This window comes from Amblyraja radiata, chromosome 19 (assembly GCF_010909765.2).
Source record: "Amblyraja radiata isolate CabotCenter1 chromosome 19, sAmbRad1.1.pri, whole genome shotgun sequence".
Classification (NCBI taxonomy): Eukaryota; Metazoa; Chordata; class Chondrichthyes; order Rajiformes; family Rajidae; genus Amblyraja; species Amblyraja radiata.
The window spans coordinates 18,224,060-18,249,811 of record NC_045974.1 but is presented as its reverse complement, the minus strand read 5'-3'; the positions used below and the strand labels follow the sequence as shown (position 1 = coordinate 18,249,811).

Here is a 25,752-nt window from a genome sequence, read left to right as displayed (position 1 = left end):
TAAAGTGAAAGAAAGGATAGTACAAGTGAAAGGAAAATGACTGAGAAAACAAGAAACAAGTAGCAGAAAAAGTGAGCAGAAAAAGGACAGTCTTTGGAGAGGGTTGATATTGGAGGGTTGAAAGTGTATATACAGCTGAATTCATGGAGATGTGTATTTGACAAAATGAACTTATGAAAATAAATGGGTGATAGTTGATGGGAACGGCATCTGAGAAACCATCAGGGAACGAGCCGTCTGGAACACAACATGGGAAAGACAGTGAGGACTGCAAGCGTAACAGTGAAGGAAGCCAACTGGCAGGAACAATGTTGTCAGATAGTTAATAGGAGTGGGAAGACTGGAGCAGCATTGCATTCAATAGTTTGTTCACACAAATAATTGTTTTGCAGAGTGGGGAGGTGCAGGAGTGTCCTCCAGAGGTTGATGGAAGTATCACTAATATTTCTAATAAAGTAATAACCTGGACTTGGATATGGAAATAATGTTTATTTTTAAAATAATTATCAAGGAAGGCAGTGACCAACACTGGAAAAATTAAGTTAAATAGCTAGATGAACAACCATTTTTTTCTGCAGAAATGTACTGTGATACGTTTCAACAGGAAAGGCAAGGAGAAGCAACTAAATTAAGTAATTCCATATTGGTTCAGGTATAAATAAACCATAGTAAATAAATATTTCTCAGAGGAGTCAAGCGGCAGGGTTACGCTGAGACAAAGATTCTGGGAAGCCATTTAAAAATCTGCCAAGAACTTATGGTTGGGAGTAGGGTGGTGATAAGAGCTTCAATTAACTGGTAGGGGAAAGGCACAGGAAGGTATCAGTGAAGTGGAGAAAAACGATTCTGTGTCAAGTAACAGTGGGGAAGATGGGAAGGACAGTGATCACAATTCTGCAAATTTCAAGGTAGTTATGTAAAGCATTTTCACTGAACCATTAAATCGATGTTAAGGTCCGAAATAAGATGAAGGCTAATTACAATAATTCAGACGGACCCGATGGGATCCATTGACAACAACTGTTTGTGGTAAAGCAGACAGATCGTAAAGCGGCCTTTTCACGGTGCGACTTGACGCAAGAGTTAACCGGAGTTTAACATCGTGGGAACCTCGTGCGATAACAGTACGGCATTCGTGGACCACCGTAGCGCTAACGGCAGGTCATCGTGTAACTTGGTCACTCGGGAGAAAATTCAAGAAAGTTTGAATTTCTCCAAGATTGACTTGTACACTTGTGGTTGAGTATTGCAACATTATATGAACGTAGTGGCCAGTGCGATATCCGTAATAACTCTTGCGGGTACCGTGGGAACTCCTGCGGACGGTGAACCCGGAAGCTGGACAGAGGGGACAGAAGGTGAGTAAAAATTATCTTCTGTGGGATTGAATTTTAAAAATAAATAAAAATAAAGATTTGCATCCGCATATGGACATCAACTTATTCATGAGTTATGTTAATGAGATTCAAGAAAATAACTATAATCTTTAAAAAGGACTTTAAAAGGGACTTTACTGAAAGGTTATGCATTTTTATGGTATGTGAGAATTTTTTCACATGTACTTCTTTGAGAGATACAGGTCGGAGTCCTCGGGTCCAGGGGTCCGGAACGCTACCAATCAATGTTGTACAGAGACCCGTGTAAGGAATGAACTGCACATGCTGGTTTAAACCGCAGACACAGAAAGCTGGAGTAACTCAGCGAGTCAAGCAGCATCTCTGGAGAAAAAAAGCTGATGTTTCGGGACGAGACACGTCTTCAGACTCAATTCCGATTAGGCTGTCTGAAGAAGGGTTCCGATTCGAATCGCCACCTATTCTTTTTCTCCAGAGATGCTGCCTGACCCGCTGACTTACTCCAGCTTTTTATTTTTTTCTTCCCAGATCTGACTTACCTGCTGAGTTACACCAACATTTTGTGTCCTTCTGTGCGTATTAACCAGCATTAACCAGCGTCTGCAGTTCCTTTAGACATTACCTAACTTCAGATTTTAGAGATATAGCGCGTGGGAACTCCTGCGAACGGTAAACCCCGGAAGCTGGACAGAGAGGACAGAAGGTGAGTAAAAATATCGACAAGGGAACATGTGTCCTTCGAGGACGTCCCACCTAATTGTCATTGTTGGATAATCTTTTTAACAGGAACACTTGCAGAGATGGCTCCCAGAAAATCTCAAAGAAGGGGGGTAAAGCGTGTCAGAGATGTTTTTGCCATGTTGCGCTATTCAGTTTCTATATTGTTTCAGTTTCTATATCTATATTGTTGCTCTATTCAGTTTCCCAGGGGGTCGGGACGGGACTGGAGTTGGGAGGGAAAGGTGGGGGAGTCGAGGGAGAGGAGGGGGAGACAGATGGGGGTGTCTTCATTTACTGGCGGCGGGTGTCTGTCACTGAAACAGGCAGGTGAGATTTCACATCCACCTTGTGCGTGCCTCTCTCTCTCTCCCTCCCTCTTACACAGGCTGAGAGACTCTGCCTCTGTGAGTGTACGTCTCTTTCTCCCCCTCTCCCACACACAGTAAGACCGAGGTACTGTGCTCAGTCCATCTGTGTCTCCCACATACACAGTAAAATATGTCTCCAAATGAGCCAATTCAACCAAGGGAGGATATATATAGTGTGTGAAAAAAAAAGTTACATCATTTGTGTCACGTGTAGTTCACGATGTTCATTCAAGATTTAACGCGAAAGCTCGGGAAACGGACAAGTCACTCGCACAAATAACAGAAATGCCGAGTACCGTGGGAACTCTTTATCTACCCCCGTTATATCGTGCGAGACTCGTGCTGGACCACGACCTCTTCACTCTGGTGACACCTTGCGTCAACTCGCCCCGTGAAAAAGCCCCATAAGAGTTCACAACCAAGATGCTCCTTTAAGAGTGAAAGGAAGCAAATGTAAGATTAGGAAAGCCTGGGTTATAAGGGATACTAAACCAAGTGCAGACCCATTGGGTCTGTTCCCCCAATGAAATATTTCACCACTTTCTCTCTCCTCTTCCCCCTCCGATCCTCGGCACAGTGAAATAATGTGGGGGTCGGGGTCCGGGGATGGGGTGAATCACTCCGTGTGGGAGTCAGTGGTATGAATCATCCTGTGTGGGTGTGGGGGTAAATCACCCCCTGGTGTGGTGGTCGGGGACTCCAGGTGGTGAATCACCCCAGTGTGGGGGTCGGGGTCGGGGTCCGGTGCAGCGCGGTCAGTGACTCTGGCTGGGCGGAAGGACCAGACTGTCCCCAACCCTGCTGCAGCTGATGGGGACGCTGCCGGGTTTTTGTCCCCGTGTCCACTGCCCAGAGTTGTGGCCCCGTTCCACTCGGCCCCGTATATGTGGGCGCTGCCAACCCACAGCCCGTCCCAGTGCGGCCACACAGGGGGAGACGTGGCAGAGGACGGCCGTGGGCAGACAGCGCTGACCCCGGGGGTGGAATAGGGGCTGTCCCGAGGAATCTGCTTCTTTGCGCTGCTTACACCGGGTGTCTGAGTGTCCCTTGGTGCTCGGGGTCAGACCGTTCAGTCACCCTCCAGCCCCGGGCAGTCGTGGGCCGGGACTTGCCCTAAATTCGCCGGCACGCTGTGCTTTTGCAAGTCAGTCATAAAAACCATTTTTATCTCCTCTCTGTCCGTGATGAGCAATGATGTTGGCGGTTTTTACCAGGTAAGAATGTATGCATTGCGTGTGTGGTACTGCAGAAGGCTTGAGCGACTCCATGCGTCACGCTCTTTGACCTTATGACCTTCCATGCAACCCGCCTATTTAAATGTGCCCTTGACCGTGCTTGTACACCTTCTTGTAGAAGGTTAGCGCGTTCTATTCCTTTTCACCTTTGCGTTTACGAGTTTTGGCTGCCACGTTTTGTTGGCCTACTCAATTCCCTTCTTCCGGTTTTTTTTGGGGGGGTGGGGGGTCCTGTGGCATGGGCTGATAGTCAGACCACTTACGACCAAACCCTCGTCAGTGGTTACGAGGGCTGTCGCGTGACGTCCTGGGTTAAGGGGAGAGTCCTGCTACATAAGGAGATCTCACCTGGAGATCAAGAGTCGACAGGTAGCTGAGCTCGAGACAATACGCACGCTCAGCTGCAGCAGCAATGACAATATGTTAGAGCAGTGATTCCCAACCTGGGGCCATGGCAAATCTCAGGGGGGCCATAGAAAAATTTGGGGATTTAGGGGGCCACAGGTTCAATTAACCTTTTTTCCACTAATAATGTCAGGGGGGGGGGCACAGAAAAAATAAAGAGCCCAAGGGGGCCATGAGCTAAAAAAGGTTGAGAACCACTGTGTTAGAGGACCAAATGTGTATGTATTTCAAACCTATTATGTCTGAATAAAGCAACTGTTTATGCACCACGTTTGGTGCTGCTACAAAAGTATAATTTCTGAACTGTCCAGAGTTTTCCCCTATGAATAATGTTTAAATATTGTCCCTGATGCTCCACCAAGTGTTACCAATCCATTTGATGATTCCTAGTACTACTATATTAATTATTTGTCGATCCATGAATCAAGCTCCATGGGTAGCACAGTGGCGCAGCAGTAGAATTACTGCCTCACAGCGCCAGATAGCCGGGTCAATCCTGACGACCAGTGTTGCCTGTGCAGAGTTTGTACGTTCTCCTGTGACCGCTTAGGTTTTCTCTGGGTGCTAGGGCATCCTCCCACATTCTAAACACTTGCAGGTTTGTAGCTTAATTGGCCCCTGTAAATTGTCCCTTATGTGTAGGATAAAACTAGCGTATGGGTGATCATTGGTCGGCGTCAACTCGGTGAGCCGATGGGCCAGTTTCCACGTTATATCTCTAAAACTAAAAAACATTAAAACTAAAACATTATTTGCTCAACGCGATTTATTCATGTATTGAACCAAACATAGCGCCACCCATGATGGAACAGACATTGTCAGAGAGCTCCATTTACTAAAAAATGAAGAACAAAGTAGATAGCTTCCTTAACTAACCAACAAGAGCAGAGTCCTTTATCATCACTTCAACCCAGTGGCTCAGGAATATAAATACTTATAAAAGCACAACAGTGTCTTACCTCAGCCACACACTTTGGACATCTCCAATCTCCCTTTGGCACATCCATAAGAGGAGGAATGAGACAGAATGTGTGGTAACTGTCATCGCATCCGTCACATAAAAGTAAACGTTCTTCATCATCCCCACGTGCACATACAAGACAAACATACAGGTCAATCTGCAAGAGATGAATAAGTTCAGTGAAAGTGAGTACCTATTTATGAGCCACACACATTCAGAGGATTCATTCATTGAACTTTTCTATTTTTGCATCTTTCTACAACAGAAATCCTGTTTAAACCAGCCCGGCGCATCCTATTGCTTGAAAAGTGGAAGGACATGGCCCCCCCCCCCTCGGTCATGACTGACCATGGGTGATGCATTCTAGTTGTTGGCCGCTTGCTCCAAACCTCGGCTAGAGCAGCGTCGCTTGTGGCTGAAGAGACCATTGCGGGAGGGACAGTTTCTGTCGCAAAGGTCACATTTGTGTGCGGTCTCTGGTCTGTTGAAGTTGCTGCTCTCCTTTCTGCGCTGCCTGCCGCTGTGTTCATCAGTTTCTCTTCCCCCATTTTGAGATGTTGGTTCAGAATACCTTTCCACCTCATGCGGTCAGCTGCAAGGCTCTCCCAGGACTCCACATCGATGACAAGCGCCTTCATATCTCTCTTGCAGACATCCTTGTAATGTAGCTGGGGGCAGCCGATGGTTCTCCTCTCAGATGTCACCTAGAGGATGGCTTTTGGAATACGGCCATCCTCCATGCGGTCAACATGGCCCAGCCACTGCAGTCTGCGCTGCCTGAGTAGAGTGTAAATACTGGGAAGGCCAGTGCGAGACAGGATCTCGGCGTTGGACACTCTGTCTTGCCAGGATACAGCGGATGCTTCTAAGGGGGAAGGTGTTGAGTCTTCTCTCCAGTCTGGCATATGTAGTCCATGTCTCGGTGCCGTACAGCAGCGTGCTGTTGATACAGGCATTGCAGATTGCTATCTTTGTCTTCACTGTCAGCTTTGGGTTGGTCCACACTCGAGTTGTGTGGCGGGCGAGTTGTAGCTGCCTTCCCAATCCTCTTGTCAATCTCTGTGTCCAAGGGGAGGTTGCCGATGATGGCTGAGCCAAGGTACGCGAGCTGATGGATGGCATCGAGTTCGTAGTCGTCGATGGTGACGGCAGGCAGTGCCTCTGTATCCTGCCCCAGGACGTTCGTCTTCTTCAGGCTGATGGCCAGCCGAAGTCCTTGCAAGCACGATAGAAGCGGTCAATCAGTGACTGTAGTTCCTGCTGGGTGTGGGACACAACTGTTGCGTCATCGACAAACAACACGTCTCTGATGAGAGCTTCACGTACTTTTGTCCTGGGTTTGATGTGGGTGAGATTGAAGATCCTGCCATCTGATCTAGTACGCAGGTAGGTCCCCTCTGTTGCGGTGCCGAAGGCATGCTTCAGGAGCAGATCGAAGAAAATTCCAAAGAGCGTGAGAGTGAGGACGCAGCCTTGTTTGACGCCACTGCAGATGTCGAAGGGCTCCGAGAGCTGCCACTGAATTGCACTGGCCATCTCTGCTGACGAGGTCAAACGCCTTGGTGAAGTCAATGAAAGCCACATACAGGAGCATCCGCCGTTCTCTGCATTTCTCCTGAAGCTGGCGAAGGGAAAAGACCATGTCTACTATTGACCTTCCAACTCGGAAGCCGCACTGTGATTCTGGATAGACACGTTCTGCCAGCTTCTGCAGGCTGATCAAAATAACCCAAGCAAAGACCGTGCTGATGATGTTGAGGGCCACCAGGAAATAGCTGCCCACGCTTGTCATGGTAATATCTATAATCAACAAATGAACAGCATTCTGATCATTCAGATCAGTCTGAAGAAGGGTCTCGACTGGAAATATCACCCATTCTCACCAGAGATGCTACTGAGTTATTCCAGCATTTTGTGCCTATCAGCATTCATGAAATGTGTACAGTCCAGCTGCTGCAAGCAGCACATTTGCCAGTTATAATGAAGATGAGTTGGTGAATCTGGTTGTGATCCAAGAAACACATCCGATAGGCGGGCGATATTGTGATGATCCTCTTGGAAGCAGTGATGGAGGGTGCAGTAAAAGAAATCAGATGAGCAAGATGTACTACAGATGGTGGAAGAAAGCTTTTGAATAGGCATATGAATATGCAGGGAATGCATACATAACGTGAGAAGACATCGTGGGTTAAAGGACTTGTTATTGTGCTGCACTATGTTCTATGGCAGAATTTGAAGAAAAAAATATCACAATTTTGGAATAGGATTAGACTATTGAGATAGGGGCATCGCCAAATAAGTATTTGAATACAAGAAATGTAGAGGTTATTATTAAATGACATTTACTCAAAGCATTTTCACTGAACTATAAAATTAAAAGCAAACATACTCCAGCGATCTAAAAATATTGGTGTTTAACAGAACACTTAACATCATGAACCAGTATTTACTTATTTTTAGTCATGCAATTCATGTCTTTCAGTTTCTGGCGACTGTTAAAATTATTTCTCTAACACTCATTTCTCCAAAGCAGAGATCTGGAAGATAATAAACAATGTGGCTTATTTAACTAGATCAGCAGTAGTCAAACAGGCCAATGAACTCACCAACTGTGCAAGGAATAGGACAAAATAAGGGTAGATGTCAAAGGACCAAATTTGAACATCTAAAAACTGCAACTACCAACCCTCACGGTCCCTCAGATCCACATCAGCCGGTCTCCTCTCCATCCACAAGTCCAACCTCCGCAGTTTTGGGGACAGAGCCTTCTCCAGGGCAGCTCCCAGGCTCTGGAACTCCCTCCCCCAACTGATCCGCAATTCTGTGTCCCTCACCATCTTCCAGTCCCACCTCAAGACCCATCTCTTCACCTCTGCCTAAGCCCCACGTCCCCCTCCCTTTTCATCTGTGCATTAATTGCCTCATATTGTGTTTTGTATTGTATTCTGTCTTTACTTTGTGTACTAGTCATGTCTTTACTATTTATTTAATTCCCCTTACATGTTTTTCCTCTACCTGCTAAATTTTTGTACGGTGTCCTTGAGACTCTTGAAAGGTGCCCATAAATTTTTTTAATTATTATTATTATTAAGTGTGCATACCCGACATAAAAACAAAAACATTGGAAACACTCAGTAGATCAGGCAGTATCAGTAATACTAGTCTCAATACTAGTCTCAATAATCTATGAACCAAATTATTTAATCTGTAGCTGGTCTATAACTTCAACCTCATTCTATCAGACATACTCGTTGGCTGATCCAATCCTACCCTGTCCTCTGCTAAATAAAACTAAATAGTTTTCTCTCCTTCCCTATATTATGTTGAAATTCTTTGGTCCAGCATTTTGTGGACCAGCAACTACCTGGTCCAATACGTTTTCAATCTGTACTACAGATCTATATTAATTCAGTAATTCTAATTTTGTTTCTCACATGTTACCTGGCAGCATAATGCATTTTAGAGTAAACCCAGTGAGTTTAAAGCAGGGAATAAATAAGCACTCTGGGCCCTGGCTCGGGCCACTAATCTACTGTTTTCCTCTGTTCCAGACCCCAGCTGCAAAACAGGCTTACATACTGGACGCATGGCTTACATTAGAGACAAACGAGTGAGACAGATGCATCAGAATTTCTGAGCAATTGGATACAGGATTATCATACTTTTACTGCAGTAATAGGTATATGGACGGGAAAGGAATGGAGGGTTATGGTCTGAGTGCAGGTAGATGGGACTAGGTGAGAGTAAGTGTTCGGCACGGAATAGAAGGGCCGAGATAGCCTGTTTCCGTGCTATAATTGTTATATGGTTACAACAGATTTACAATATATCAACACTGTGAGAGGACATTATCTATCAATCCAACTGAGAACTTACAAAGTTTACCGCCAATGCTCCTTTCCGCTGTCTCATCTGCATGCGAGGGAATTGTGATTCCGCACTTTTCTTATGTCCCATCGACTTTACGGTTACTGAAAATTCCTCATCTGAAACAGAAATTCACCCAACATGCAACATGAAAGCTGTTCAGGTCCACAAACTTGTTTTCTGAATCGTGCTGGTAATTTTCCTGGACAACAGTTACAGCCCAAACAATGAAACATGGAATTCATATAGAAGGATACTTGATGGTCGACATGGACACAGTGTGCTGAAGGGCGTGTTTCAATAATATTTGTTGTGACTCTAAAATAAACTCTAATAGAAACCTGTGTCTCAATGCAAATGTGTGCATACATCAGACAAGAATGTGATTGGAGATAAAGGTTTAAAGCTGCTGGAACCAAAAAACAAACTGCGGGAGCAGTTTTTGTGGAGCAGTCAATGCCACAGATCAAAACCTTTCCTCTGGGCTGAATGGGGCTGATTTGGAATGGGTTGGCTCATGATATAAAAACAGAAAGTGTTGGAAATACTCAGACGGTCAATCAACAATTTGTGAAGTGAAAAAAAAGAAGCAAATGTTTTAGCTCCTGTTTTATTGGCCACTTGATCACAGTTAAAAATGACAGCTAAAAAAATTTAATCATGAGCAGGAAAAAAAAGTGCAGGGCAGGCATTGTAAATTTAACATCATGACATCCTGCAGCTGATTCGGGAACAACATTACTCAAATTACACAATGTATGTTTGTAAAATTAGGCTGGCATACAAATCAATGATGAACCTAAATGTAGAATAGGCTCAGAGTTGGAACATTTTGTGGAAATCGCAAATTAGTAAAAAGAAAAAAATGAACATATTGCTGCTATAATTATAATAAACCATCTTTTTACCACCTAGCCCACAAACATCGGTGAATAACGAAACAATTAAAGGTCAAAACCAGTTAAGCTGATTGCAACAATCAGGGCTCACAAATTGAGACTAGACAAGCTTAAAATAAATCAAAGGTGGATTGATACGCAAGGAAATAACTGCTCTGCTCCATGAGCCAACGGGCAGGTAAGGAACCTGTAAACATTATACATGTTCTAATTTACTTATCAGTCATAATAGCAGACTGGGTTGACATGACATCGGACTGCATCTACAACCCTCCTGGATATCTTTGAGAGCTCAGTACGTAAAAGACAAACAGAATAAACAACGTTCATTCTCATTACTATAGTGACTCAAATGAAAAAAATATACAACCAAGCCAAACTAAAGTACAATAGGTAGAGCAAAGGGGAAAATAGAGTGCAGAATATAGTCTCGGCACTGTACACACCAGTTCCAGTCCAATGTCCGCAGTGGGGTTGAGGTGACTCTGGCAGTATCCTGGTTTATGGAAGTATCTTTCAGATGTCTGATAATAAAGAGGAAGAAGTTGTTCCTGAGTCCCTCTTCTGCCCGATAGGAGCGGGTTGAAGGCGGAATGACCGGGGTGGGACAAGTCTTTCATTATGTTGGCTGTTTTTCTAAGGCAGCATGGTGTAGATGGAATCAACGGTGAGGAATCAATGTAGTGCACTCCGCTACATCCAGAGTCTCTGAAATTTCTTGTGGTCCTGGGCATAGCTGGTCCTAAACCGAGCGGCGATGTAACCCAACAGGATGCTCTCTATGGTGCATCTGTAGGAACTTTTAAGAGTAATTGGAGAAGTGATGGAGTCATGATAAAGTCGATAACCAGCTCCTTTGTCTTGCTGGCATTGATGAATGGTGCCTGGATACGATGTTACTATGTTCTCTACCTCCTTTCTATACTCCGTCTCATCACTGTTTGTGATCTGGCCCATCACAGTGGTATTACCTGCAAACTTATAAATGGAGTTAGAGCTGAATTTGGCCAAACAGTCGTGCGTATATCGGGAGTGTAGCAGGGACTGAGAATGCATACTTGTGAGGCATCAGTGTTGAGAATTATTGTGGAGTAGGTGTTGTCACCCATCTTCACTGAATGTAGTCTGTGGGTCACAAAGTCCAGGATCCAGTGGCAGAGGCAGGTGGTGATTCCAATAGATTTGAGATGGGTTTGGCTACGATTATGGTGTTGAAGGCAGAGATAAAGCAAATAAATCGGTCTAACATAAAAATTTATGCTGTCTTTGTGTTACAGAGATGAGTTTAGGGTCAGGGTGATGGCATCTGCTATGGACCTGTTGTGACAGTAAGCAAACTGCGATGGATCAAAACTAGCTGGGAGGCTGGATGTGCACCAGTCGCTCGAAGCACTTCATGACAGTGGATGTCAGAGCCACTAAACGGTAGTAATTAAGGCACACTATCTTACGTTTCTTTGGCACCAGGATGATTGGGGTCTTCTTGAAGTAGGTGGGGACCTCAGATTGGAGTTGTGAGAGCTCAAAGATGTCAGTGAATACCTCTGCCAGCTGATCCACACAGGTCCCGAGGACAAGGCCAGGGATTCCACCAGGCCAGTTGCTTTTGTGGATTCACTCACAGGAAAGCCCATCTTGCATCTGTCACAGTAACCGTTGGTATAGGCACACTCAAAACTGGCAGGGTGGGTTCCTCCACCGACCTTCTATTCAAAGAAGGCAACATTGGGGAGGGAACCGTTGTTGCCATCGATATTGCCTGACTTCGCTTTGTAACCAGTTATATCGTGCAACCATTGCCACAATCTATGGGTGTCTGTATCATTACCTTGGGTTCCAGCTTGGTCCAGAATTCACCCTTGGCATTCTTCATAGCTCGGCAAAGGTAGCAGATAGATTTCTTGTACCGTTTGACCTGAATGCAGCAGACTTGGATTTCACCTGGGAGTGCACCTCGTGGTTGTGGAAACACGTGTATTGTCTTCTTTGGTACAGGGCCCTCTCTATCCTCGCTGATGAAGTCTGTGACAGCAGTGGCACATTCATCTAGGTTAGCCACAGTGTTCTTGAATAAAGACTAGTCCACCGACTCAAAACAGTCATGAAGGATCTAATCTATTTTCTCAGACCAGCATTGCATGACTTTCTGTATGACTTAAAGTGTCTAGCGATTAATTATATACTCCCCTTACATTCGACCTCCCAAAAGGCTGACACCTCACACTTGCTCAGATTAAACTCCATCTGCCATTTCTCCACCAATTTCTGTAGTTTATCTATATAACACTGTATACTTTGACGGCCTTCTACACTGACCATAATTCCAGCAAATACATAAACGTCTTTAAATATGCTGCTGAACCATTTCCTAAAGGAGCTTCCCAATCACAAGCCAAATCAAAAGGATAATAATGCATTATGACGTATAATACTCAGGAGCAAGACATGTAACTGTGTTACTCAAACGTTCAATTAGCTGCTCGATTGAAAGCAATTCAAAACTTCAATTTATCGTGTGATACTTTTGAAATTATGCAGTTACTAAACTATATTGTGAGATCCTACATCCAACCCATCCACCTCATTCCCCTTCCATCCCATCCCATCCCCTTACCCTCTCTGTCCTTTGTCCTGAGACCAAGACCCAACATTTTGGGACCAGCACCGAAGATCTGCAGCTTCCGCAATTCTGTGTTTCTGGCAAAATCATCTTCAGAAGAGTCACCCTGCAGAGAAAATAATTTTTGATCATTTTATAACCATTAAAAGAAAAATCTAATTAGTGAGCTACAGTTACCAAAGCAGGTTTCATACTGGATACAGATACCCATACAGGTTTTGATAGTTGGGCAGAGAAATTATCAAAATATTCAGCCAGAAGACAGCTAGTTTTGAGCAGTTGCAGAAGAATCAGACAAGGTCAAAAGGAAATAGAGATCATCAGGTGAAACCTTCAAAGAGGACATAATTAGTATACTGACTACATGTGGTCTAATGAGAAGAAAAGGCAGGCCGGCTAAAACTGCCAGTTCACAAAGGTAATTAGATCAAAGGAAACGGAAAAGGATGCTCCAGGTAAATGTCTCAATTATAATACAACAGAAATATCAAGCAAAATGCAGCTGCAGAGAACAAAACTGGGTGGCAAAAGTTTTGATGTTGACAATACAAACTAAATGAATACATGAGATGATGACAAGTGCAATGAGGTGAGAAAAAGAAAAGTAGTACTTTTTGTAAGGTGTGAAATTTAAATGGTGAGAAATAAAAATGCTTGATAAAAGAAAATCAGGTGTCGACAACATGACACAATTGGGGTATGGAAAGCAGTATAGCTGATGCATGCATGGACTTTCGGAGTATATTCAACTGATTTACCTGCAAGATTGAAGACAAAATTAAAGGGATGTATACTAAATAAATAAAAATTGTACAATGCACATCAGATTGGAGAAAAATATGTAACATTATCCTCAGCATCAATAATATGATCATTGGTCCTTTCGATAAAAAACAGTATGCAGCATGTTATCAATTAAAATAATTCCAAACTTGGAAACACGAGCGCAGATTTAAATTGCAGGACTTGTGGCCCTTAATTACAACTGCAATCAGATGCAATTTGGATTAGAAGATCCGAAAGATAATCTGCGTAAGAAAGAACTGCGGATGCTGGTTTAAATCAAAGGTAACCGAAACGTCGCCCATACCTTCCCTCCAGAGATGCTGCCTCACCCGCTGAGTTACTCCAGCATTTTGTGTCTACCAAAAGATAATCATGCTGGTTTAAAATATTTTGATTCAAGCACCAAGGTCCAAGCAAAAATTAAACCACAAAAAATGGATTGAAGTAATATGGGAAGAATAAGCCCTACCCACAAAATTTCTTTGCATGTCTGCGCCCACCAGCAAAGCTCCAACCCCAGATTTGTGCCTTGTCAAGCTTTCACAATATTTTTTTAAGTAGCTGAACTAAATTTAATGGGGTTTTTCCCCATTCACAGAGCAATCCCAGAACCTACCAAACTTTACTTTGAGGCATGCCAGCAGCTTGGCAGGGAAATAGGTACTTCCCCACACTGTCTGATCTAGTGAGGTGTTCAACAGCCACTACTCACAGAAGCTCGCAAAATGGGTTAGATGTGGCAGGTGAAATTTGATGCAGAGATTTTAAAAGGAAAACCAATCGAAACAACATAAACGAAATGGCTTGGGAGATATAGAACAAATCTTTGAATGTAACAGAAGACTGTAAAGGAAAACAAAAAACACACAATTCTTTGTCTTTTAAAATGCAAGGAATTTATCAAAATCTTCAGAACTCTGACTAGTGCCAGCTGCAGAAATGTGTTCAATTATGAGATACTTTAGGAATATGAAGACAGTACAAAGGAAGGGAGCCCGAAAAGCACAAAAGACGAAGAATCAGATCCTGGGTTGGCAGGATTGAGGCTTCTACTTCTTCTTGTGTTTGAGGCAGCAGAAGTTATGTAACGCCCTCCAGGCGAGATTACGTGACTAGTTTTATATTCAATAGAGTTTAGAAAATGAAAGGAGGTTATTTTGAATGATGGGCCACAGTCTCAGATTAGGATCTCAAGGGATTTAGGACTGAGATCAGGAGGAATTTCTTCAGAGCCTGGCGATCTTGTAGAATTCAGCATCTCAGAGGGGTAGAGAGGCTGTCGCCAAAATCTTGTAATTAGATAAATTGCCAGGCACAAAAGGCATCACGGACTATGGGAAGAATGGTGGAATACTGTGATTGTGATAGAGAATCCACCACGATTATATTAAAAGTTGGAGTGGTCTTCAAAGGTCCACTACCTACTCTTATTTTTCATGTTTATCTGTAAAGAACCTGGAAAAACTGAAACTATTCTCACGCCAACGAAGATTAAGAGGTTGAATATGAGTAGTGATAAGTATTAGATTTCTGATGAAGTAAATTGGTAAAATGTATTAGCTGCACGACCAGATGCCCACAGATTTCAGGTAATTAGCAAAATATTGACAGATGACATGAAAATTTGTCGTGTCAGCTTTAAAAACATTTGTTTAGACCAAGGCAGGAATATTAAATACAGCTTTGGTAGCCACACCACAGGAAGGACATGATGCACTGGAGAGGGTGATAATCAGGATATTGCCCGAGATGAACCATTTCAATTGCCCTTCCCATTCAACTGTGACCAGTCTGTCCTCGACTTCACCACTGCCACGGTGAAGCAAAATGAAAACCAGAATACCACAATCGTTTTCCACTTGGGTAGCCTGCAACCTAGGTACGAACATTGAATTTTCCAATTTTAGAGGATGGTTTTGAAGTAACCACACTGTTTTCTGTCCCTACCATTTATATACAAAATGAGGACAAAATTCCTTCCCTGAACACCATTTCATGTTCCAGCATTTCATAATGGCATTTACACTTGACAGACTCTTTGCTCCTATGTTAGAACCACCTTTTCCTGACTGGGAAATAGCTACAGTTTTAAGAGATTCATAGAGTCATACTGCACGGTAACTGAGCCCGAGCAGAACATCATGCACCCATTTACACTAATCCCATTTTATTCTCCCCACTTTCATCAACTCCTCCGAGATTCTACCACTGATCTACTGGCAACAATTCAAAGTAACCACTTAACCTGACAATCCAACATCTTTGGGATGTGACAGAAAATCAGAGGAAACACACAAAGTCACAGTGAAGACACAAACTTCATACAGACAGACCAAACTTAACCTGAGAATTCAACCCAAGTTACTGAAGCTGCGAGGCAACAGTTCTACACTTGTTTCATCATTTAACACTTCCACCTGCTTGTGTCCTCCTCCACAATGAAAAGTGGATTGATATATTCTATAATGAGAGGCATTATAAAAAATACAGTTCCAAAACATGGCCTATATCAACATATGAAACATAACATAACATTCTTGGTCATACAGGATGCATGACCAAGAATGAGCACATGAATGGAATTAACTCTAAAATAGCTTTCTAATACAGAAATGCACAACTAATAGCACTGCCAGGAACTGGGTACAAATTCTTGTCCTTCCCGATGCCATGCAGGGAACCTTGCATTTCTCGCTAACCTTTTCGTGAATCTAGCAAGAATCTAACAATGCATCAATCCACATCCTAGTGTGGAAAATCTGCCTCTAAAGATGGAACAAGTGGTGCAGTCACTGAGCACCTGGATGCGGGGCTTGAGGCGGCACTATCGTTAGTACGGCAAATACTGGGGATCTGAGAGGATCTGAATTGGTGGACAACAGAAATCCAAAGTTCTCTCCCTCATCTCCTTCTGTTAGTAGAAACTGCTGACTTCCGATCTGTTAGACGGCACCTCCGTACCTTGGAAATTTCTCAATGGTTAAAACACAATGACCAGCATGCACCATTCAACTGGTTTCCATCAGGAAATTCATGGTCTGGAGCCAACAGGGTGTAACGAGAGTGTAGAGTCCACACAGTTTGTCAACACATGAAGCAGATCATGTCAGATTTTAGAAATGGCCTGTACTTAAGTGCCCAGGTGTAGTCCTGAATCCCACTTCGCAGCTGAGTGGCTACACCACTCAATTCAATTCACCTAACACCAGCCTTCAAACAAAGCATTATCCCACCAGGTTGTGGGCGATTCATTGCTTGACTACATCAGCAGCGTATTTATTACCACTGGATATTGGAGTGGCTCCAGCACAATTGTGACATGCAAATTCATAGTGTTTAAAACAAGAACAAAGGGCAGGGATGCACACCAGGTTTTCGGTACAGAAACAAAGGGACTAAGCTAATGTCTTGGTTCTAAAGCATGCCTGCGAGTGATTGGACTGGAGGACCAGAAGTGCTTTAATAATCCAGTACTCTATGGGGACAGGTAATGCAATCAAGTATTTCACCTACCTGATTCAAGTTTTTCACAGAGTCAGGGAAGATACGCACAGAGGCACTTCCAGAAGTCTATAACAAGACAAATAATAGCACAACTAATTGGAAATATACAAACAATAGAGATACTCACTATAATGATGCCTACAACTAGCAAAATTTGCAGATTTGTACTGAGGTGGAGTATCCGCCCAAATTGGCATTAATGGAGCCAAAATGGAATTAGTCAAGAGCTTCAAGTTCCTTGGCATAAATATCGCCAACAATACGCCCTGGGCCAACCACATTGCATCTATGGCCAATAAAGGTACACCAACACAAAGAGTCTGAAGAAGGGTCTCGACCAGAAACATCACCCATTCATTCTCTCCAGAAGGTGCTCCAGCATTTTGTGTCTACCTTCAATTTAAACCAGCATCTGCAGTTCTTTCCTTTATACCAACACCTTTAATTCCTCAGAAGACCAAGGCAGTTCATCATGTCTCCAATGACTCTTCCCAACGTCTACAAAAGCACCGTAGAAAACATCCCATAGAGATGCATAACAGCTTGGTTGGGCAACAGCTCTGCCTCAAACTGTAAAAAAATCCACAATTGCTGATGTAGCCCAATCCATCACAGACCAACCTTTCCTTAATCAACGATCTACACTTCATGCTGCCTCAGGAAAGCAGCCAACCTAATCAATAGCCTATTTCATCCCGTTCATTTCCTCTCCTCCCCTCTCCTGTTGGGCAGAAGATACAAAGGCTTGAAAGCACATTCCACCAGATTCAGTAATAGCTTCTTCCCTCCTGTTATCAGACCACTGAATGGTCCTGCAATAAGCTAGGGTGTAGTCCCAATCTTCCATCCTTGGATGTGTTTTATGTAACTGCAGTACTTGTAACATATATTCTGCATTCTGGTATTTTTCTCTTTGCATTGTTTCTTGTACGTGTGTATAGTCTGGTTGTACTTACATATTGTATGATTTGATTGGACTAGATAGCACACAAACAAAGCTTTTCACTGTATCTTGGTACACATGACAATAATAAACCAACCCCAAGCAACAGTTTTTAAGTGAACATGTTGAATATCAGAGAGCTGCTGGGGTGCAAGTGGCAGAGAAAGGAAACAGCTGATCAGGGGATCCCCGCATCTAAGGACTTCCGGGTACTGACCAGAAACTACACTGCATGTGACAGAATGCTTCACATTCAGCTTGTGCACTAATGTATTGGTGGGCATAATTAGAATGGATACAAATCTACTGATTTAAAAAAATATTAATTGTACATGCCAATGGAAGGAAAATACATTAAAAGAAAAAATAAACTTTTGGACAATATCAGCAGAACATTCCTGGGCCAGAAGAAGCCATGGGCCTTGGATCTCACAGCACAGATCCAACCCCACATCTGAATGAATAGGACTTCTCTGTCAGCAGCAGGCGTCAAATACAATCATTACATACATTATTTCTTGCAGAGTATCGAAGTTCTGTTGGATTCTGTAATGGCAGGATTACACCGTGCTGGAAAATCTTTTTACCATGGTACAACATTCACAAACACCACATTGTCAGAGCATTGACTCCACCACCACAGTAATAATGCCGGGGCTGGTGGAAATCACTGTGGCTAACTTCAATCATCCCACAAACAACTCCTCCTCTTAAACAGCTTTACTTGCCACTTTTCTAAACCTTGCTCCCTTCTTTTAATTCCATTACTCCTGCCCCTTTCACCTTGCCTCCTTTGATCCCCTTGCGCCTCTATTTCCCCCCTCTCACTCTGAAACATTCCTTCCTCATTTCCCTCTACCCCGCAAAGACTCTCACTCAATTTGATCAGGATCGGTTATCAACATGTAAGCAAGAAGACTGGCCGACATGCTTACCTGGCTCCTCATTCCTCTTCCCAGGACCGTTACTTCCCTCCCTTTATACAATATAGCATCCAAAAGGATAACTATTCTTATTTTGCAAAAGGAGCAGTCAGTATAAAAAGAGCCGTATGTTTTTGGAACTTACAACCATTTATAGTAAGGCAAAGAAAATTGGCGGTACGTAAAAAGAATTGCAGAGATCTGAACATTAAAAGATCAGAGAACAAAGAGATAAGAGTGAGTATGCAATAGGATTTTATTCAATGAGAATATTAAAATATGTCATTGGAAAAAATTAAGATAAAACATTTTTTAACCTTCAAAAATGATTGTCCGGGTACAATCTATTAGACCATTCAAGAACGGTTGAAAAATCGTACTATTAATTGGAATTTAATAAAGATTTGATAGCTTCCATTAAAAACTCCCTCATCACAAGCACTGTGAAAATAACTCACCAAGTGCTGCAAAATTTTTATGTTGATTGATCTTACCAAGAGACTGGCTCCTGACTGAAACAGTTCATATGGATATAGAATTCTCTCGTAGTGGGATCGCAAAAGTGAGCCAATGCCTTTTCCTTGTGGATAACTCATTCGACTAGCCACTTTGGACCATTTCTTTTCTTTACACACCAATTCAAATCCACCCTCACTTGCGACGACCTAGATGAAGGAAGTACAACTTTAGTTAATACATTTATGCAAAGACTATTTAATTTAATATTAATTAATGCAACGGCCATGTTCCTGATGCATTAGTGATGTGTTTACTAAACCATAGGAAGCAGGAAGTCAACAAATTATATCCATGTTTTGTGCCTAGTTAACCCGGGTTCCAACGCACCCTTCACAATCAAATTCGAGATAACATCACTGCTTTGGCAAGAATTACCATTAATTGTAGACCTTATGTGCATTAATTAAATCCCAAATTCAGCAAAATCGGAATATTCTAATCCTAGCCAAGGCCAATTTTGCACATGAATAGTTAGGTGGACAAAACAAGGAACTGCAGATGTTGGTCTACAAAAAAAGATAAAATGCTGGAGTAACTCAGCGGGTCAAGCAGCATCTCTGAAGAACACGGATAGGTGGTGTTTCAGATCGAGATTGTTCTGCAGACAGTTTGTGATTGCCGGGGGGGGGGGGGGTGTTCTGGAAGAGAGGAGGGGTAGGACAAAGCCTGGTGATAAGTAGATACAGTAGAGGGGGGATTTTGATAGGCAGATGGTTAGACAATGGCCAGAGGTGAAAAGACAAATTCTGCATCACTCTAATATGTTAATCTCCGTCTCATCTGTACACAAGAGCTTTTCCCAGAACTGTGGTTGCTCTTTTAAGTACAATATACATCAATGATTTGGATGAAGGGATTCAAAGTAACATTAGCAAATTTGCAGATGACACAGCTGGGTGGCAGTGTGAACTGTGAGGAGGATGCTATGAGAATGCAGGGTGACTTGGACAGGTTGGGGGAGTGGGCAGATGCATGGCAGATGAAGTTTAATGCGGATAAATGTGAGGTTATCCAGTTTGGTAGCAAAAACAGGAAGGCAAATTACTATCTAAATGGCGTCAAGTTGGGAAAAGGGGAAGTACAACGGGATCTGGGGGTCCTTGTACATCAGTCTATGAAAGTAAGCATGCAGGTACAGCAGGCAGTGAAGAAAGTGAGTGGCATGTTGGCCTTTATAACAAGAGGAATTGAATATAAGAGCAAAGAGGTCCTTCTGCAGTTGTACAGAGCCCTAGTGAGACCACACCTGGAGTATTGTGTGCTGTTTTGGTCCAATTTGAGGAAGGACATTCTTGCTATTGAGGGAGTGCAGCGTAGGTTTACAAGGTTAATTCCCGGGATGGCGGGACTGTCATATGCTGAGAGAATGGAGCAGCTGGGCTTGTACATTCTGGAATTTAGAAGGATGAGAGGGAACTCATTGAAACATATAAGATTGTTAAGGGCTTGGACACGCTAGAGGCAGGAAACATGTTCCCGATGTTGGGGGAGTCCAGAACCAGGGGCCACAGTTTAAGAATAAGGAGTAAGCCATTTAGAACGGAGACGAGGAAACACTTTTTCTCACATAGAGTGGTGAGTCTGTGGAATACTCTGCCTCGGTGGAGGCAGGTTCTCTGGATGCTTTCAAGAGAGCTAGATAGGGCTCTTAAAGATAGCGGAGTCAGGGGATATGGGGAAAAGGCAGGAACGGGGTACTGATTGGGGATGATCAGCCATGATCACATTGAATGGCTGTGCTGGCTCGAAGGGCCAAATGGCCTACTCCTGCACCTATTGTCTATTAATGGCAAACTGTAACCCAGCTATCCTATTTTTGCGGCTAACCAGTGGTTTACATCTTGCAGTGTAGCCTCTGTATTTCTGTTCATGAAGTCTTCTGCGGACAGTGGCCATTGACAAATCCACAACTGACTCCTGAAGTGTTTCTGATCAGTCAGACAGGTGTTTGGGGGGTTTCCTTATAGAGGGAATTATAGAGGGAATTCTTCTATCAGCTGTGGAGGTCTTCCTTGGCCTGCCAGTCCCTTTGCAATTAGTAAGCTCACCAGTGCTCTCTTTCTTCTTAATGATGTTCCAAACAGTTGATTTTGGTAAGCCTAAGGTTTGGCTGATGTTTCTTAACAGTTTTATTCTTGTTTCTCACTCATAATGGCTTCTTTGACTTTCATTGGCACAACTTTTGTCCTCATGTTGATAAACAGCAATGGAAGTTTCCAAAGGTGATGGAAAGACTGGAGGAAAGACTAGGTGCTGAGCTCTTTCATATACCTGCATTAAGGAGGTAATTAAACACACCTGAGCAATGACAAACACCTGTGAAGCCATGTGTCCCAAACATGATGGTGCCCTGAAATGGGGGGACTATGTATAAACACTGCTGTAATTTCTACAAGGTGAAACCAAAATGTATAAAAAAGGCCTTTAATAAAATCTGACAATGTGCACTTTAACTACATGTCATTTTTTTCTATTACAAATCTCAAATTGTGGAGTACAGAGGCAAATAAATAAGTGATGGGTCTTTGTCCCAAACATTATGGAGGGCACTGTAGGAACAGATATGTAGACAGATTACAGAAAGATGCAAAAGCAACAGGATTGTCATAGTGGCAACTTTAACTTCACTAATATTGACTGGGACTTACTCAGTGCAAAAAGCTTAGATGGGGCAGAATTCGTTAAAAACATCCAAGAGTATTTTCTGATCAGCACATGGATAGTTCAACTCGACAAGTGACATTACTGGACCATCTATTGGGAATTTAGGTTGGCCAGGTGACCGGAGCTTCAGTGGGAAGTATTTTTGGATTTGTGATCACAACTCCCTAAGTTTTAAACCAGTTAAAGTCTGCCCCTTGGCAGAAGGGACTAAAGTGGTATGAGGCAGACTACAATATTATGAAGCAGGAGCTTGGGAGAGTAATGAGTGAATAGTTGTTATGGGCAAGTCCACAACTTACATCTGTGAGTCTTTAAAGGCCTGTTGAATAAAGTTCAGGACTGTTATGTTTTAGAAAGGAAGTAGGATAAGGATGGCAAGGTAAGGGAACCTTGAATGATCAAATAATTTGTAAGTTTGGATAAAAAAAGAAAAGGAAGCATATGTAAGGTTTCGAAAGAAAGAATTAGGTGGGACCTTTGAAAACTACAAAGCAAGCAAGAAAGAATTCAAGAGTAGAAACAATGAACTGCGGATGCTAGCTTATAAAAAAGACGGTGATGTCATATTGGGGTTGTCTGTACGGATTTGTGAGTTTTCCCTGTGATCATGTGGGTTTTCTCCGGGTGCTCTGGTTTCCTCCCACATTCGAAAAACGTACAGGTTTGTAGCATAATTGGCTTCAGTAAAAATTGTAAATTGTCCCCAGTGTGTAGGATAGGGTTGGTGTACATGGGTGGGGTGGGAGATTGCAACCTTCATGTGGTCCGCCCTGTTTTCGACTAATGCAATCAACCCAACGTTCACAATCAAATAAGATCAAATAGAACAAGTTGTCCTGCAACTTTAGGCTGTGCCCGCCATATGCAAGAAGTAGTGTACGGGGTGATCACTGGTCGGTGTGGACTCAGTAGGCCGAAGGCCTGTTTCCACGCTGTATCTCTAACATCTGAAGGGCTGGTGTACTGACAGAACTCAAGCAGGCAATTAGAAGGAGCAAACGAGGCCATGAAATATCATTGGGATTCTTATCAAAGAAATTTGCACACCTTTTCATACATATATTAAAAACAAGAGGAAGAAGATGGGACTGTTCAAGGATAAATAGGGGATTTGAGCTTGTAGGCAAAGATGTATGTGAGCTATTAATTAAATACTTTGCATCTGCATTCACCAAGAAGGACATGGAAGACAATGATATCAAGTGTGGGGAATACTAACATGCCAGGACAGCTCAAAATCAAGGTGGTGGTAGTTTTGGGGCTCTTGACTGAGCATTAAGGTGGATAAATCCCCAGACCTTGATCGGATCTATCCCAGATCTATCCCAGCAAAAACTAAACAGCAGGATATAGATCAGCTTCAGGCATTAGAAACTGCAGATGCTGGAATCTTTAACAAAATACAAAATGCTGGAGGAACTCAGCGGTTCAGTAGCATCTGTAATGGGAACGGACAGACGATGTTTCAGGTCAGGACCCTCTTCAGATGCTGGAAAGATGTGTCCCCTAGAGGAAGGATTTAGGATCAGGGGGAACAGTTTGATCATAAATGGTAGGTAGTTTAGGATTGTAACTGAGATATTTTCCACTGAGTGGGCTGTGATATTTTGGAATTATTTAACTGGAACAGCTGTGGGACCTCTGTTGTTGGGCTCAATCAAAACAGAGATTAGGACATTAAAGGAGGTACAAGGATAATCCTAGAAAATGTCACTGTGAAACATCATCAGCCATGATTATGATGAATAGTGGGTGCAGGCTCAGAGCTGGGTGGAGTATGCCTGCTATATTTCTTTGTTTTTAAGCAGTCACACGAGTGAAAAGGTTTGTTCACAATTGTCCATATCTGTCTTCAATGATGGTTGTTTTATGATGTTCACATACTGACTCATTTGCCAGAAGATGGCAGCACAGTGGTTAAGTGAGCAGATTAACAATCTAGAAGTACATGCTCAAATCTCACCATGCTATGTAAATTTGAATGCAGTTAATCAACTGTGATCTTTAAAAAAATACTACTCCTGGTAAAGGTGACTATACAAAAATAGCCAATTGTCTCAGAAATCCATCTGGTTCACTGATGAGGGAATATGCCCATGTCCCCTGTCTGACCAAGCTAGCAAGGTCACTCCCAGCCCAATGTGCGTTTTATATTTCATATACATCCCAGAACGATGTCCGATTTAGATGAGCTGCCCCACACATTATTCAATAATGAGATTGATATGCCCTAATAATCAAGCCTTGCATACACTGTGTTACAATCCTTTCCTATTTTCTATTTAACCAGCAAGACAAATCTACAGGAGGCTGTGGTTCAACGGCATGCAGGAAAGATGTATGCCTTGGAAGGCTCAACATGGACCACACACCCGATTAAATCCCTGGACACAAATCAAAGGTGGGGAAGAAAATCTCCTCCTCATTCCCCTCCACCAATTTTGATGCTGGCAGTAACACTGAAAATATTAAGTGCCATCTCTGCTAAAGGATCAGTTTTTGGCCCTTGGTTATATAAGAACTATGCTAATGATGGAAGAGGCAGAGTGCAAGGTATCCAAGTTTGTTGATGGCAACAATGGATGGAAATGTACAGTACATGTATAAACACTACTGTAATTTCTACATGGTGAAACCAAAACGTATGAAAATGGCCTTTATTAAAATCTGACAATGTGCACTTTAACCACATGATTTTTTCTATTACAAATCTCAAATTGTGGAGTACAGAGGCAAATAAATAAGTGATGGGTCTTTGTCCCAAACATTATGGAGGGCACTGTATTTCCACTCGGAATGGGATGCATATATAGAACAAGCTGCCAGAGGAAGTAGTTGAGACATGTACAATAACAAGATTTAAAAGACATTTGGACAGATACTTGGTTAGGAACGTTTTGGAGAAATATGTGCCAAAATGATAGCAAATGCTTGTGGCATCTTGGATTAATTGGTCCAAAGGACGTTTCCATGCTGTATAGCTTCCCGACTGTAAATGGCAGACAGGCCATCAATTTACCACATCACACTGCAGCAGTGGTATGTGCCAGCTATAACACATTTCTAGTTACTTACCTCAGCTACTTTCAAGTTACACAATGCAGCATGCATTAAATCTGTGAACACTGCCACCAACAAATACTAACCCAGCAGATGTTTGGGAAAATTCACCACCTGCAGATTCCTCTCCAGGTCACATTCATGCAAATACCTTCTTTGTCACATGGTACAAATACTGGAACTCACTCACCAGCTGCGATGTGCATGGGACACTCCTCAGAGGAGTTCCAGAACAATTCAAGAAGGTGGAATTTCACCACTTTCTGAAGTTAGGGTACTTAATAAATGCTAACCTTGCCAGTAAAGCTTGCTCTACAAAAAACAAATTAATTAATTAAGCTCTTCATACTCCTCCATTCAAACACTCACTCATGGTCAAATCTTGACCTTCCCTATTAGGAAAATAATCCTTAATAAAAGCAATAAATCTGTGAAAAGTCTTGTAACTCTGGCTTACAATACAGTGAAAGTACATTAATCGCAAGAACAGCAGCAGTTCAAAGTGGCTTGCCTCTCTCTCGAACTGACCTGATTCATCTTTTAACGAGATGGCATTGAAAAGTTAAGTTACTTTGGTAACATTGGGCACTACCCTATCACAGACATCTCCCTTCCCCTAGCCACCTCCCCCTCTCTCTGCAACTTAAAATACACATTTTGTTTACTTTTGCTGTTCAAATGAAGTAATTGACCTGAAAGATAGGTAATGTTTCTCTCTTCACAGGTACCGCTACGAGTTTGCTGCATTTCAATTAACTTCTCCCCTCAGCCTCAGGTTGCCAGGAAAAGAACCCCAGGTTTTCCAATCTTTTCTCCTAAGTGCAATTTTCTTGTTTTGTTCAGTTCAATTTAAAGACATAGCATGGAAACAGGACCTTCGGCCCACCAAGTCTGTGCCGACAAATGATCCCCGTACATTAACT

The 25,752-nt window shown here is 42.8% G+C and overlaps 1 protein-coding gene across 5 annotated transcripts in view; it reads right to left on the bottom strand.

Moving 5' to 3' along the window:
• kdm5a (lysine demethylase 5A) overlaps nt 1-25,752 on the bottom strand; it is a 120,621-nt gene that overhangs the window by 61,327 nt on the left and 33,542 nt on the right. For 3 of the 5 annotated variants that reach the window (XM_033037815.1, XM_033037811.1, XM_033037812.1), the window contains 5 exons: nt 19,081-19,251; nt 16,730-16,786; nt 12,425-12,536; nt 8,921-9,030; nt 5,043-5,201 (listed from right to left, as the gene is read on the bottom strand). In XM_033037815.1, the coding sequence (XP_032893706.1) occupies nt 5,043-5,201; nt 8,921-9,030; nt 12,425-12,536; nt 16,730-16,786; nt 19,081-19,251 (609 nt within the window). The remainder of the gene's footprint in view (nt 1-5,042; nt 5,202-8,920; nt 9,031-12,424; nt 12,537-16,729; nt 16,787-19,080; nt 19,252-25,752) is intronic. The other 2 variants (XM_033037813.1, XM_033037814.1) reach the window with 1 other exon arrangement.